This window comes from Mangifera indica, chromosome 15 (genome assembly GCF_011075055.1).
Source record: "Mangifera indica cultivar Alphonso chromosome 15, CATAS_Mindica_2.1, whole genome shotgun sequence".
NCBI classification, from domain to species: Eukaryota; Viridiplantae; Streptophyta; class Magnoliopsida; order Sapindales; family Anacardiaceae; genus Mangifera; species Mangifera indica.
Window position 1 is genome coordinate 8,923,176 of NC_058151.1, and position 13,813 is coordinate 8,936,988.

The 13,813-nt window shown below is 32.0% G+C and overlaps 1 protein-coding gene across 2 annotated transcripts; it reads right to left on the reverse strand.

Annotated features, from left to right (window-relative positions):
• Positions 1-4,526: 4,526 nt before the first annotated feature.
• Positions 4,527-13,307, reverse strand: LOC123197963 (alpha-L-arabinofuranosidase 1-like). 2 transcript variants are annotated; one of them, XM_044612505.1, is made up of 18 exons: positions 12,995-13,307; positions 12,300-12,510; positions 11,842-11,896; positions 10,782-10,993; positions 10,413-10,534; positions 10,183-10,336; positions 9,008-9,077; positions 8,706-8,851; positions 8,551-8,596; positions 8,409-8,461; positions 7,424-7,568; positions 6,887-7,005; positions 6,682-6,753; positions 6,501-6,604; positions 6,245-6,301; positions 5,937-6,135; positions 5,385-5,531; positions 4,527-4,794 (listed from the first exon to the last, which is right to left on the reverse strand). In XM_044612505.1, the coding sequence occupies exons 2-18, from the start codon at positions 12,471-12,473 to the stop codon at positions 4,645-4,647; spliced, it is 2,025 nt and encodes a 674-aa protein (XP_044468440.1). In that variant the 5' UTR covers positions 12,474-12,510; positions 12,995-13,307; the 3' UTR covers positions 4,527-4,644. The 2 variants fall into 2 exon arrangements, with proteins under 2 accessions (XP_044468440.1, XP_044468441.1); XM_044612506.1 differs by lacking the exon at positions 12,995-13,307 and adding an exon at positions 12,843-12,984.
• Positions 13,308-13,813: the final 506 nt, after the last annotated feature.

Here is a 13,813-nt window from a genome sequence, read left to right on the forward strand (position 1 = left end):
AAATAAACATAACATACTTACATCTCATGTATGCATAATTTAAAATATGGTGGGATGATTTTGGGGTTTTCGAAATTAAAATCTAATGGTAAACTATTCATCTAGGTCTATGTTTTCATTCAGATCACTATTTGGATCATTTTTAGGGTCTTCGTCTAATCGCTCCGATCACATTGAAAACTAAGACATGTAGCCCGATAAAATAAAATTAAATAAATGGGATGGGGTTATTTAATACAAACTCTTTAATTAAAAGAATATTACAACCCAATTATTTAAACTTTGAAAAATGACAAATTACACCCATGATCATCCCATAATCATCTATCCATCTAACATTCATATTAATATTTAATATAAATTATGAAGTCATTCATAATCTATTAAATATTAATTTATACTATATGATCTAATCAAAATCATAATTAACAACATGCAATGACTCAATCATTTAAGTATAAATAGCATGATGTATATTATTCAAATATTTATAATATTCATTTTAGGTAACATTTACCTAAAACTAGACCATGACAACTTTCACACTCAATCACTATTAAGTGTTAGTTGACCTTGTTCACTTTTATCAACTTATACACTCATTCATATTAATGCAAGTTGATTCTTGTATAAAACCTTTCATTCAACTAAAGTGAACAAAATCATGCACATTATCTCATGGCTCATATACATCCATTACCATTCAAAACAACATGCAAATACTTTCACCATGCATCATATCTTTTTAGATTACATGTAATTATATACATTAATCACTACATCATAATTTTCACCCAAATGTCTTAATTAACATAAAAAATAATCCAAAATTTTTTATGAACAATTTCAATATAGATATGCAAATGCATTAACACATCTCTATACATCAAACTTTCCTATGCATATACCATACATGCATGCCCTTAATTCATGCATTTTATGTACAATACACAAAATTAGCATAAATTTTTCAATGTATATCATCATGTACATCCAGCCAACATGCATTAATAAAAATTACAAGATTTAAATTTGAATTCTCAAGCCAAAAAGCACATGTATGTCTAAATCAATCACATATAAAAGCATCCTATGAACACTTCATCATATACATGCCTTAAAGCACATGTTTTTTATCTTAAAATCATTAGAACATGGAAAAAGGAAATAAAACTCAGCCAAGAAAGATTCAGCCAAGAGTTAGCAAAACATGCTTGAAATGTTTGATTTCCTAGCAAACTAACAACATGCATTTACACAGATGATACATATACACACCCTTATGTATAAAAATCATATATTTAGCTTCAAAAAGACATGCAAGTTGTTGAACCAAGCTCTAATACCATTTGAAAATTTTAGGTGAAAAAAAGATGCAAAAATCAAAGCATGGCTAAGATACACAAGAGAAGGAGCAAACTTTTACCTACTCCTTTGCCTCTTATAAGGATATAGGATAATGGATTAAACTCTTCACTTGAAGAACCTCCAAAGAAGTGCACCTTCGAAGTCAAATCTTAGAGAGAAGGGAGAGCTTTTAATTTGTTTTGTGAGAGAAAGTAAAACGCAAGAATGCTTATGTTTTTTTAAAATGAACTAAAATGCACTTTATATAATGGTGGCCCATTTTGCTATCTCAAAATTATTATTTGCCCCAATAAATTCATAATTTGAAGCTTTATCGTGCATGTATATCAAATATATACCTTAATTTCATCTCACTAACATCTTAACTTTTAAAATATTATTTTTACACCCATATAACATTTTATATGATTTTGATTATCCTTCGAAAGGTGTTAGCCTTCCTTGGATAATTAATTATCCCTTTAGAAATTTGGTTTATTGGTGTGCCCTTTCAAGTTCACCATGACATAGTCGTGAGCCCTTTTTCGAATGAGCTGAAAGTGCACTGGAAACTGAATGACTATGATAAACATCTAGCAATGTGTCATTACCCCTAAATCACAATAAATAAATATTTCATCGAATCTAATATCTTCGATCGTACATTTGATATAGACAATATCCTTTCATTGTCCAATCTGAATCGATTTTGGACTCATAGATTATCAAAATCCTAATTTCGATTTTGTATGAATCATCGATTTAAATTTTTGAAACATATCATAACAAACATCCTTCGTATAACTTGTATTATACTTTGACTAGAGATTTGATTTCTAATATTTATCAATGTTTTCTTCAAAATTTAGATCTGAGTCGAATTAACAGATATTCAGAATCCAATACTTTTTGAGTCAATGAATCTTATCTTAGTCATCATTCTTTTCCATGTACAAATAACATATGATCAATATGGCTTATCTTATGAGATGTGGTTAACCCCATATATACACCACATGAGTCACACATATCTACATCGGATCTGACTATGATATCTCAGGTCAAAGGATTACTTCGTACACTAGTACAATTTTATGATAAGTCATTAACTACGATTTAATGACCATATGACTTATCATTATTTGGTCATGTTTGAAAAATGATTTTATAACTGTTAATCTATACCAATACCGTAATGACATGACCATCATTGTCACCACCACTAATGTCATTTCATGACATTCAATAGAGGTATCCGATATGTCTACTATGTGATATAATTACCCAAGTTATGTCACGTTTATAGGGAACAATTCGATGATTCAATAAGTATATTAAGTGAGTCATCTAGATAGTTTATATGGATACTTTATATCATCGCAAATAAAGAAAACAACTTATGCATATAAACAAAAAGACTACTTTTTTATTAATAATTCACATAAATGTACATACAAGATTAAAATGCCTTCGAAACTGACAACACAAATGGTTCTTAAGGCATACACTAACACATACAACATGCAAAATTGTACATTGCTTTATATAGGGATTGTGTAAAAAATCCAGTAGCTTGAATGTCTTGCATGCACAGGAGTATGTATGCTTCAAATTTAGTTTATGTATGGGCGTGCATACCTACGATCATGCATTTGATCATTGACTATGATTGGGTTTGACTTGGATGAGATGATGCACAATTTCCCCATGAATGGTCCTCTTTGTGAATGCTTTATGCATGGGTGTGCATTGAATGTTGACTTCCCAAGAGTTGACGTGAACTAATGATGCGCAAGATGTCTTACTCATGAGTCCTTAAAAAAGGTATACACAGTCGTGCATGTATTATATGCACAGGTGTGCATCAATCATTGACCAAAAACTACGTTAACCTAAGGCATGAAGAAGACATTTGTGCACTAGAGGGCTTTTCATGATTGGCTTCATATATGTCATGCATTGTTGTGTGTCAAGAATGCATAGTTGTGCATCACATGAATGATTTATGCCAAAAATCTAGTAGCATGAACTCCATATACGATCGTACCCTAGCATGCACGTTGCAAATTCAACTATGCATGGGTGTGCATATAAGGTGTATTGTCATACATTAGCTTGATTTTTGTATTTTTTAACTTTGGTCCAAATCAGTCATGACCTAATTCATGTCTTGGATAAGTTAGTGTATTTAATCTTTTTTTTATTATCATCCAAACATTTTGTGGTCAACAAAATATATTTGGTATTTGATTTGAATAAATAATTGATTTTAATAAAATATTTGATTATGATAAGATATTAATTTGCGATTAGTATAAAATAAATAACTTAGTTAATTTTTAAATTTAAAAATTAAATATGGGCCAATAAATAGAATTGATTGGATTGAGAGAAATGTAGAATATTATTATTTGAGTAGTTTGGATGTGATTTTATTAACTGGGAGGTTACACCTGAGTTACATCTCTAAAAACCCTTTCACCCAACCAAAAAAATCACTTTATTATTTGAAACGTCAAGTGGGGCCACTACCTTTCTCCCACAAAATTAGTCTTTTGAAAACTACTATATAGGTATATTAATTATTGTTCAAGAGTTTATTATCCAATTAACAGTATATGTATACTGTAAAGAATATATATGATATATTATTATACGATTAAATATTATTTTAAAATTATTTAATTATATATTATTTATATACCAAATTATATACTCAAAAATACAACTTACCCACGACACCATCATCTTGAAAGTGAGAAATTAAGGAAACATTAAAGCAAAGGTTACGCATAAATATATACTTGTAGCTGTCTGTTCCAGGATACATTTTCAATTTTAGAGGTAAAATAATGTATACTTATAAAATGACATGTAATTATTAATCCATAAATTAATACTCAGCGTTAATATACATAATTTTACACCAATAATGCATCTCTTAAAGAGAGCTACTTTGACTGATGCAAGATAATATTTTCACAAATCATTCAGGTGGCACCACAATTAACTTATACAGATGAGGAAATCGGAAGACAGAGTGGTAATGAATGTTTGTTATGTAATCTGAGATGGGTTCCAAAACAATTTTTCTTTTTATCCAGAGTAAAAATGATTTTAAAGCAGGAATAAAGAAACGATGCAAACAGCATTTGTAGAACAGCTTCACAGACTAGAAATTGAAGACACGTGACAGATTTTATATATACAGTAGGTAGAAGAGACAGTTATATTATAAATAGTCATCATGATTATTGGATACAATCACATTTTATTATTTATGTATACATTTATTTCTTAGATAGAGGATCTTAAGAATTGATCAGTTTCTTCCGTTTTGAGAGGGACTGATTCCTTTAACAAATCGAATGAAGTGAATGAATATGGAGAGATTACAACATCCATGTCCTTGCCCCCATTCTCAAGTAGTGTGCGATTTGGCACCACCTGCATAAACAGAGTTAAAACCAAAATTATCGAAACATAGTATTGCATTGTTTGAGATAAAAAGTCAAATCTTCATATAAAACTAACTAGATACATAGAAAGATAAATGGCAATGCAAAACCAATTGTTGTAAGAAATTTAACCCAACTGAGACTACTGCTGGTGCAGATCAGAATGAAATCATTCTCTCTGCTGTTTATAAGAATCATAAGCAACATTGATATTCTTTTATCCTCTGTGATATTAAGAAATTAGTAAAAATATCAGAGGAAGGCCCTGAAATCTATTTAGTAGAACAGAAACATCTAATCCTGTTGGTTGAATTTCTTAGGTTCTGTTTCTTAAAATTTTCATGGACCCTATTCTGAAAGGAAGTGTCATGACCCTTTATCCACTACCAAATCAAAACAATTTGTGCTGTCAACGAAACTGATCAGGATACATCCATTTCTTCAAACCTTAAAAATAAACCCAGTTAGATAAATTGAAATGATGTATGGATTAAAAGAAAAGTATAATGTTCATAAACAATAAAGTACATCATGGATTAGAGGTAAAACTTAACCAGGCTCTAGAAACCAAATATATACCTTGTTTGGCTCCTTGAAGGAATTCTCATCCATTAAATTATTAGATGTGAGAACAGTCTTCGTCGATCCAGATAACTTTAGGGTGTTTGGGTCCAACCCAATCACAGATATATTGAGCTTTACAGAAGTGCTCCCAAAATTGACAACCTGCAGCAAAGTATAATTTCCTGAAAAGGAGGCTGGGTAACATAACAAAAAATTAAGAAAAAAATAGAGGACAACACCATTTAAAAAGTTAAACACATTTTGGTTAAAAAAAGGGGAAATTCCTATCAATAAAAGAAATGTCAAATTCTTAAAACAAGAATGTAGAATGCAAGGTTTGATATTAAACGTTGTAATAAAAACTACTGATAAATTAATATTCCATTATATCAACTAACAAGAGCAGTTTGTTACTGTTAAAGAGATAATAATACACACACAGGCAGAAGGCACATATCAGCTCTAAAAACATTTTTGCAAAGAATATGCTACAGAAATGATTAGTTATGATAAGGACAGAGTGGATTTAACATTGTTAAAGAGAACACAAGTTGAAATAAAAAAGACCTTTATTCTCAAGTAATCTTTCTCATCCTCTGAATTTTGCCAAGCAATTGCAGAAGCAATAATTGAACTAGAGGAATTAGTTTGGAGAGTCGCATTTAGAAGAGTTGCACCACTTGACTCCACAAAAAATTGTTGGACCCAATAGCTAGGGGTTCCATAGACATGAGAGGAGTTAAAGACAATTGAATCTGGATTCCACCTGTGATAGAGTTTTGCATTGTTAGAGCCCACAGATAAAAATTAACAAAAAAAAGATAATTTTGTCATTCTGACATAATTTAGAGATGAAAAAAAGAACGAGAAAGTACCTCCTGTCATTGGCATTCACAAAAAGTGGTGCATAGCTTGCCATTGAAACAACATCACTGTAAAAAAATAAAGCAGCCATCAGAATATCGTCATCATTTTAATGAACTTTCTGCAAGAGTAAATCACCTCTTGCAAACAATAAGTTGTCAAACTTGTGAGGTAGACGTATATTCTTAAACAATCATTCATGCAAAAGAATTCCCAAAATAGGGGCCCAAAAGAATTGCCCTAAGAGTTTTATGATTATTGGCACACCTGTTCTTTTCTAGACCAAGAAGGAACCCAGCTTCAGCAAGTGCGGCCAAAAGGCTTCCCTTGCCAGCATCTTTTCCTGTCACAGCATATTCACTAACAAAAGCCTAAATAACATCAAATCACAATAAGATACTAACATATTAACCAAAACCAAATTTGATGGTTAAAGAGAGGTAAACACCTTTGGACCGTCACGTGATGTACGGTCAAATTGATGAACCATAGAGAACAAGCTACTGGCAGATGTATAAACCTAGTTAAGAATCAGAGAAAATTGACAAGGTTATTGAAATAACCAAAACATCTATGTCATAATTCTAGAACAAAATTGTGAAATTTAAAACAATATCATGAGTTATACAACCATTGATTTGTGAGAATTTTACATGAAAATCATAGAAATCAGCAGGATGGTCCAACTGATGAGAAGATCCATCACAGTTTGAAATTATTCCTATGTCTGGATAAGCAAGTTTTATAGCTGTATAAAACCTGAGGTAGTTTCCTGACCAAGAAATAAATTAATTAATTAATTAAAAACATAAATATCACAAACAGTTTATCAAATCAAATGAGAATGCATCACGGACAAATAATTCTACAAATTAAAACAAAGGATCATTTCATGAACATAAAAAATGATAATAAAAAGTATCATTAAACTCAATTAGGTTATATTCAAGTAGCCAACCATTGAATTAACAACCCTTGGTTGTGTTGAAATTATTACCAACTTTCGTTCAAATTAGATATCTATAATTATTCAATCCATAAACACAATTTTCCTCCTATGATAATGGCATAGTTCAATCACCCATTAAGATGACACTTTTCAATGATTTATCAACTTGAAATTCAATGATTGTGAAGAGTAGAAATAATTAATACAAAACAAAAGAAATTAACTAGAAAAATATGCAAACCCCTATAGTTCTTTTTCCCGCAATCTTCATTTCCAATAGCAACATATCTCAAGTCAAAAGGTTCAGGGTGTCCCAGTGCTGCCCTCACAGACCCCCATGTAGAGTTTGGGTCACCTCTTGCAAACTCAATACCATCAAGGGCTTCCTGCAAACAGAACAAGTAGTATTTATGGGATGAAATTTTAACACACAAAAAAGAGAGTGAAAGAAAGAAAATAATTTACACCATATGAAAGGTGCTACAGAAATTAATTGCACATATTACCTTATTATTAATTAGTAATCATTTAAAACAATCATTGTGTACACTACTGGGTATCTCATATCATTTCTTCTCAGCAAACAGGGGTAAAGGAGATTTAAAATTTCTAACATAAAGCCGAAAACATTACTGGCACATCTCTACTCATGCATGTCCATCATCTGAATTATATTGTAAAGAGCACATGCACATGAAATTTAGCCACACTCAAATACTTAACGATGGGTTAAAACCCAAAAAAGAAGCTAGTAAAGATCGCTTTTCTAAAAGATCAAAACATTATTTAACTTTCATCAAAATTTTCAACTGCATTGTTTTTTTAGGAAAAAGAAAGGAACCAATGGATGTAGTTCTTTGAGATTAATATCATATTATGAGCAAATGATAAACCCTAAGAGAAAAGAATAAGAATTCCGTCATCCACCTACCATGCCCTACCCTACCAAACACCAACTCACAGCTTGAAGAAACATTAAGGCCCATTCAGTTTTTGACTCCATCAGAAATGAACAAGGACCCTTATGCAATGCAATTTTGTTCATTGGTTGATCGCTAATGTCAAGTCAACAAAAATAATGGTTTATACTTATTTGTTATCCTATACTCATAAAAAATGAGGTTACGTGGCATCAGATCTGCTTCTTTTGCATTTATAGAAATTCAAATAAAAATATAGTTGTCTGGACCAATAGTCATGCAACAATCAAGCAGTTGCACACAAACCTGAATAAATGGTAGGACACTCGAAGTATCAACTTCATCTTGATGACTGACTCCTGAAAAAGTTTACAAAGCACAAGAAAATCAATCAGTCTAACAGAAGGAAAAAATAATGTAGTTTGGGAATCAAGCTATGTATTATTACCATTGTTAAACACCCATATCGGCAATGCACCAATGTCTTCAGATAGCTGCATGAACAAGTAATTTTATTATATTTTCTAGCTAAGCAACATGAAACACTTTCAAGTTGTAAGGGCTCAATAAAAACTTTCACCTAAAAAAGGACAAAACACCTACTTGAAGAAACTCATAATAACCTAGTCCATCATCTGTCCAATACATCCAAACATCACCAAAGTGTCCAGGCCTCTCCTCCCAAGGTCCGATACTGTCTTTCCAACGAAATGCATTTCTTAACCATTCACCTTCAACAAAACATCCACCTGTTGCAAAATAATGGAAAATACAGCATTATTCAAATTTCAACTTTTATGCTGAATTTCAGTGAATTTAACAAAAATAATTACAACACCTGAAAACACACATGAAATAATCCCAGCTGAGCTGAGAACTATAAGCATAAATTAATTCTTAAATACCTGGAAATCTGATGAATCGAGGACTGATATCAACAAGCATTTGAACAAGCTCATTTCGAAAACCATGTCCCTGCACCAAGGTAAAGATACTGAAACTTAGATGCATATAAAAAGCAATTACAAACTCATAGTAAGAAAAACTTTGTACATGGTACAAATAAAAGCAAATTTCTACACAAGCAGTTCTACAATTGATTGTTTTCATCAATTATTTAACTTCAAAAGAGACTAGAGGTGAATTAAAAGTTAGTTTTATACCAATTTTATGACTTAAAAATAACATTAAGGAACTCCCAGAACAGCATGTAGAACACAAGAACTATAAAAGAACAGGAAAAACCAGTTAAAAACCAGAACTTGAATCCTAAAACTGGACAATCAAACAGGAAAAAGAAAATGTAGTGGAAAAAGTGAGCTAAAAAAGCAAAAGAATATTCATCAACATCTCCATCTTGATAAATTAGTAGAATGTTCTCTGCAATTGCTCTCCTCCGCAAATGCTAAGACAAAAACAAGGGAATTGAAAACACAACATAGCTATCTAATTATTCTCGATAATCCATTCCAACTAGCCAATAGTTCACTGACCATTATAACGGAATGAATTAAGGAAAACATCTACCCAAACTCTTGTGTATGCTTATGTTCAAATATTTTGTTTTTAACTTCCCAAGGCTATTGGCATTCATTTACATCAATTTCAAATCAACATAAGTTAGATAAGTTATAGGCCATTTGTAACATAACACAAACAATTGTTGTTATCAAGTATTAAAGCCAACAGTCAATATAACATGTGAATGGTACTAAACGAAAGGAAATGGCTAGGTTGATAAATATATAATCCCCTCCATGGAATTAAATACTCAATCTGGATAGACCAACCAACGTGAAAGCCCCTATTAAAAACTCGAGCAAACACATATTAATTATCTTTGCAACATGAAAGAATTTGTGCCCTAACTAGTTTATGAATAGAATTGAAAGCCACTCCTTATACAGAGAATTCAAATAAAAGCAAAAGGCTTGTGACATATTGGAGCACAATAGGAGCAAAAGTTAAAAGGCAAAAAGGCAAGTTAAACCTATGTACACTAATGAAATGTTTTCTAGCATAAGTCTTTCCACTTAAGGAGGCAAATGAGTCATTAGAAACAGAAAAGTTAAACTAGTACCTTGTGGGTGTCCAAAGGCATGGCTGATACTTGATCAATCCATATCAGCCCTTTATTGGTAGTTGTCAGTTGCAGTCTTGAGTTATGATTTGATTCCTTGGCTTCCAACAAACTCTCCACTTTTGTCCAGTTTGAAACTTCAGAAGCTGAAGCTCTGCAGAGGAAAAGAAAAAAAAATCTAAAGCTTGCATAGACAAGAGTCTATAGGAAAACAAAACGATTATACTTACAGAATTCTGGCAGTAGCTAGTGTTTGCAACCCATCTGAGCTTGTCAGTGACAAAGATAGATTAACTGATCCCAAAGAACGGATATAAAAAACAATTTTGTAGGTCTCGCCTTGTTTGATATCCTGAAGGAAACAAAAAGAAAAAGAAGACAGAAAAAATCAGACCAAAGATTTATAAAATTACTTGCCAGAAATTAAGAGGAAAGATTTAGGAATGCATATTTCCTGAACAACTAGAATTCAACTGACAAAAAATAATGTTGACACTAGAACTTACAATGAAAATGATTTTATTCCATTCATATGAAATATATGAAACATAAAATACAAAAATTATATTTTTATATAATAAATGTCAATTCATTCTCACCATGCCCCAGAATCCTGGATTATAAACACCAACTCCTCTGGTTGGACAAACATTGCTGCCTTGGCTATCACAAAGCACCTCCATTCGAAGTGCAATCTTGTTTCGCTCAAAGCATGATGAACGGTCCGTTGAAACAATTATAGATGAATCATCTCCGATAATAAACCACGGATCAATATTTGAGGGAACATTTTGGCCCCCAGCTTCAAAACCTGAAATAGAAATTCAAGCGAATCCTCATAACATTATTTTTGAAAACAGTTTTGATATATAATAAATTGCTTGATAAGCAATATTCCTATTATAACTACAATGGACAATGGCTCCCTTATCAATACCGGAAAAAATTGATATACTTTCCTTGGTCCCTTTTCCAATGAGATTTCCCAACCTTCTATAATATTAATAGTCACCAAGAAGATGAGACAATATTCTCTCCTGAGATTCAAATAATGTGTATAGTATGCAAATTAGAGAAACTGCAAACAAACTCTACAAAGACAGTGTTGGTATGCACTAAATCTGAGGATCTAACTAGTGGTCAACCATATAATTCACTACTTTCAAGAACCCCAAATCACCATAAGAACATAGCTGCAAAAATGCAACCTCCGATGGGTTAACCAAAGTAAGAACAGTTAAAACAAGGGACCAGTTGCATATCAGCGACACTAGGAAGGAAACATTAATCAATCAACAGTTCATTCTACTGACACTGTCATAAACCAAAATGTGTTCACAAATACTTAGTGTAAATTTAAGGATATCAAGGTGTAATGATTAGCATGGAGAATTCTTTTTGGACAAAAAACATATTCAAAATATTAAGAGCACTAGAGTAGACCCGTAAACAATTTTTTTGGTTCACAATGAAGAATCTCAAGGTTGCTTTATATCTCAAGTTATGAAATCTAAAATTAAAACATTAGTATGAACTAAGCAACCCCTCCTCATATTTTGTGCGTAAAATCATCAACCAACCACATAACTTAAGCAGCCAAGCATTCAAACTATAACTTTTCTATCGATTTTTAGAAATTGGAAAAGATTTGAGAATGACCTCTGTTGCTCACAAGCTCTGCCCACAGCCCACCAGCACCTGCATGGTTGATCTCCTGAAGAAAGACAAAATCAGAGCAATGCTAAATCTAAAATAACTTTAGTTCAAAAAATAGTTCCGATCACACTGACAATACTTCTTGCAGCACAGTATGGTAAAACCAGGAAGCATAGAGTCCATGCAAGCAATAAAGATAATACACATTCAAAGCAGGCAACTGCAATTTCTCACTAAGTATAAAATTTCATGCCCACATGTCCATAAATACAAGGATACACATTAATGCGTAGTAGCACATGTGCCATATCACATAGAAAGATAAAAGATAGCATTAAACCAAAATCAGGACGCCTAAAAGTAATTATAAAAATAAGAAGCAAGTTATAAAATATAGGAGCAACTAAAAATTCACTTTAGGAATAAAAGAAATTGTTTGAACAGCAGAAACAATAACTAACCTCAAAGAATATTCCAAATAGAGTATCAGGTATTGGCCGGCTCTGAGAAGCATTTACAAACAGTCTTGCCGTCTGGTTCACATCAACACCAATGGCAAAACATTGAGATAGCAAACAAGTTCCAAGGAAGAAGCAGAGCAAAATAACACTACAAGGGACTTTGCTAGCAGCCATTGCTCAACAGATTGGATTGCAAAGTTTTCACAGCGGCCTAATAACGCATGAAAAAGTACACATTTAGTTATCATTATATTCAACAAAAGAGCTAATGCAGTTACCCTTATCATTTGCAAAGACAACCCCACAACCGAAAACAAAAAAAGAAATAAGGGATTAACGAATCTCATCAACAGCGTAAATGCAACATTCTCTGTTCCTACTCACACAAACTATTATAACATCATAAATTTGGAGTCAACAAGACAAGTGTTCTCAATATAATAAATAAAGTTAATCGAACATCCCAATTACTGTATGAAGGGTTTAATACTTGGTAGAAAACTGAGATAGCTAGAAAGCAGCAACAGAATGAATAAAACAAACCTAGATTAAAAGCAATTAGCAATGAAGAATCATCCGAACAGAGAATGGTAAAAATGCAAAAAAAGGAACACACCCAGAAGAAATAAACGGGAAAACAATGATATGAGAAGAAGTACGAAATAATTATGAAGTATAAAGACAAGAAGGTGGACCTGAATGATTCAAGTGTTGGCTTGCGGAGGATTTGACCAGTAGGTAACTGATGAAGGAGGTGTTGAAATTTAAGTTGAAGTTGGAGTGGAGTTATATAGCTATGTAGGCAAATTAAATATTCAATTATATAAGAAATGGGGCTTTTCCTTGCTTGGAAGTAAACAGATATATCTAATCTGATCCGACTGGCAGTGGATCACAAGGAACTTATGACACTCCAATTGTGGACCCTCCCTTCACCATTTTCGTATAAGCTTGACGATTCAGAGATTTTTGGAAAATTTTCTTAAAAATATTCTTCTGTTTTCCACGTTGATCAATCTTATCAACACTGAAGGCAGTATCCCTAAAAATTTGTGGTAGTTTTACTTAATTTATCTGTAATTTAGATTATATAAATACACGGAAATTAATTAAACACCCCAAAACTTAATTTACTAAACCAAAATACCCATCTCTGTTAATATAAAGCAAAAATACCTAGCAAATGTGAATTGACCAAAATGCCCCCTATACAAACAAACACAAAACAAATTTTCTAACCATTTCATTGCAAAATCACTGTTGACATTTTTCAAAAATTCACGAAAAAATCATGAGACTATGACAGTCGCACGCATCTAGCTTTTCTACCAATGATTTTTGCACTTTTTTGGTGACAAAAATAGCAAAAGAGGTTTCATATTTAAATCATTTTGGTGTTGAGATTTAAGCATTAGACAAAGTTTTTGGTTGTTTTTTAGTTAGGATTTTCAGCTTTGAACAATTGAATATATGGGTCAATTCTTACATGTTTTAGATGAAATTGTTGAGAGTTT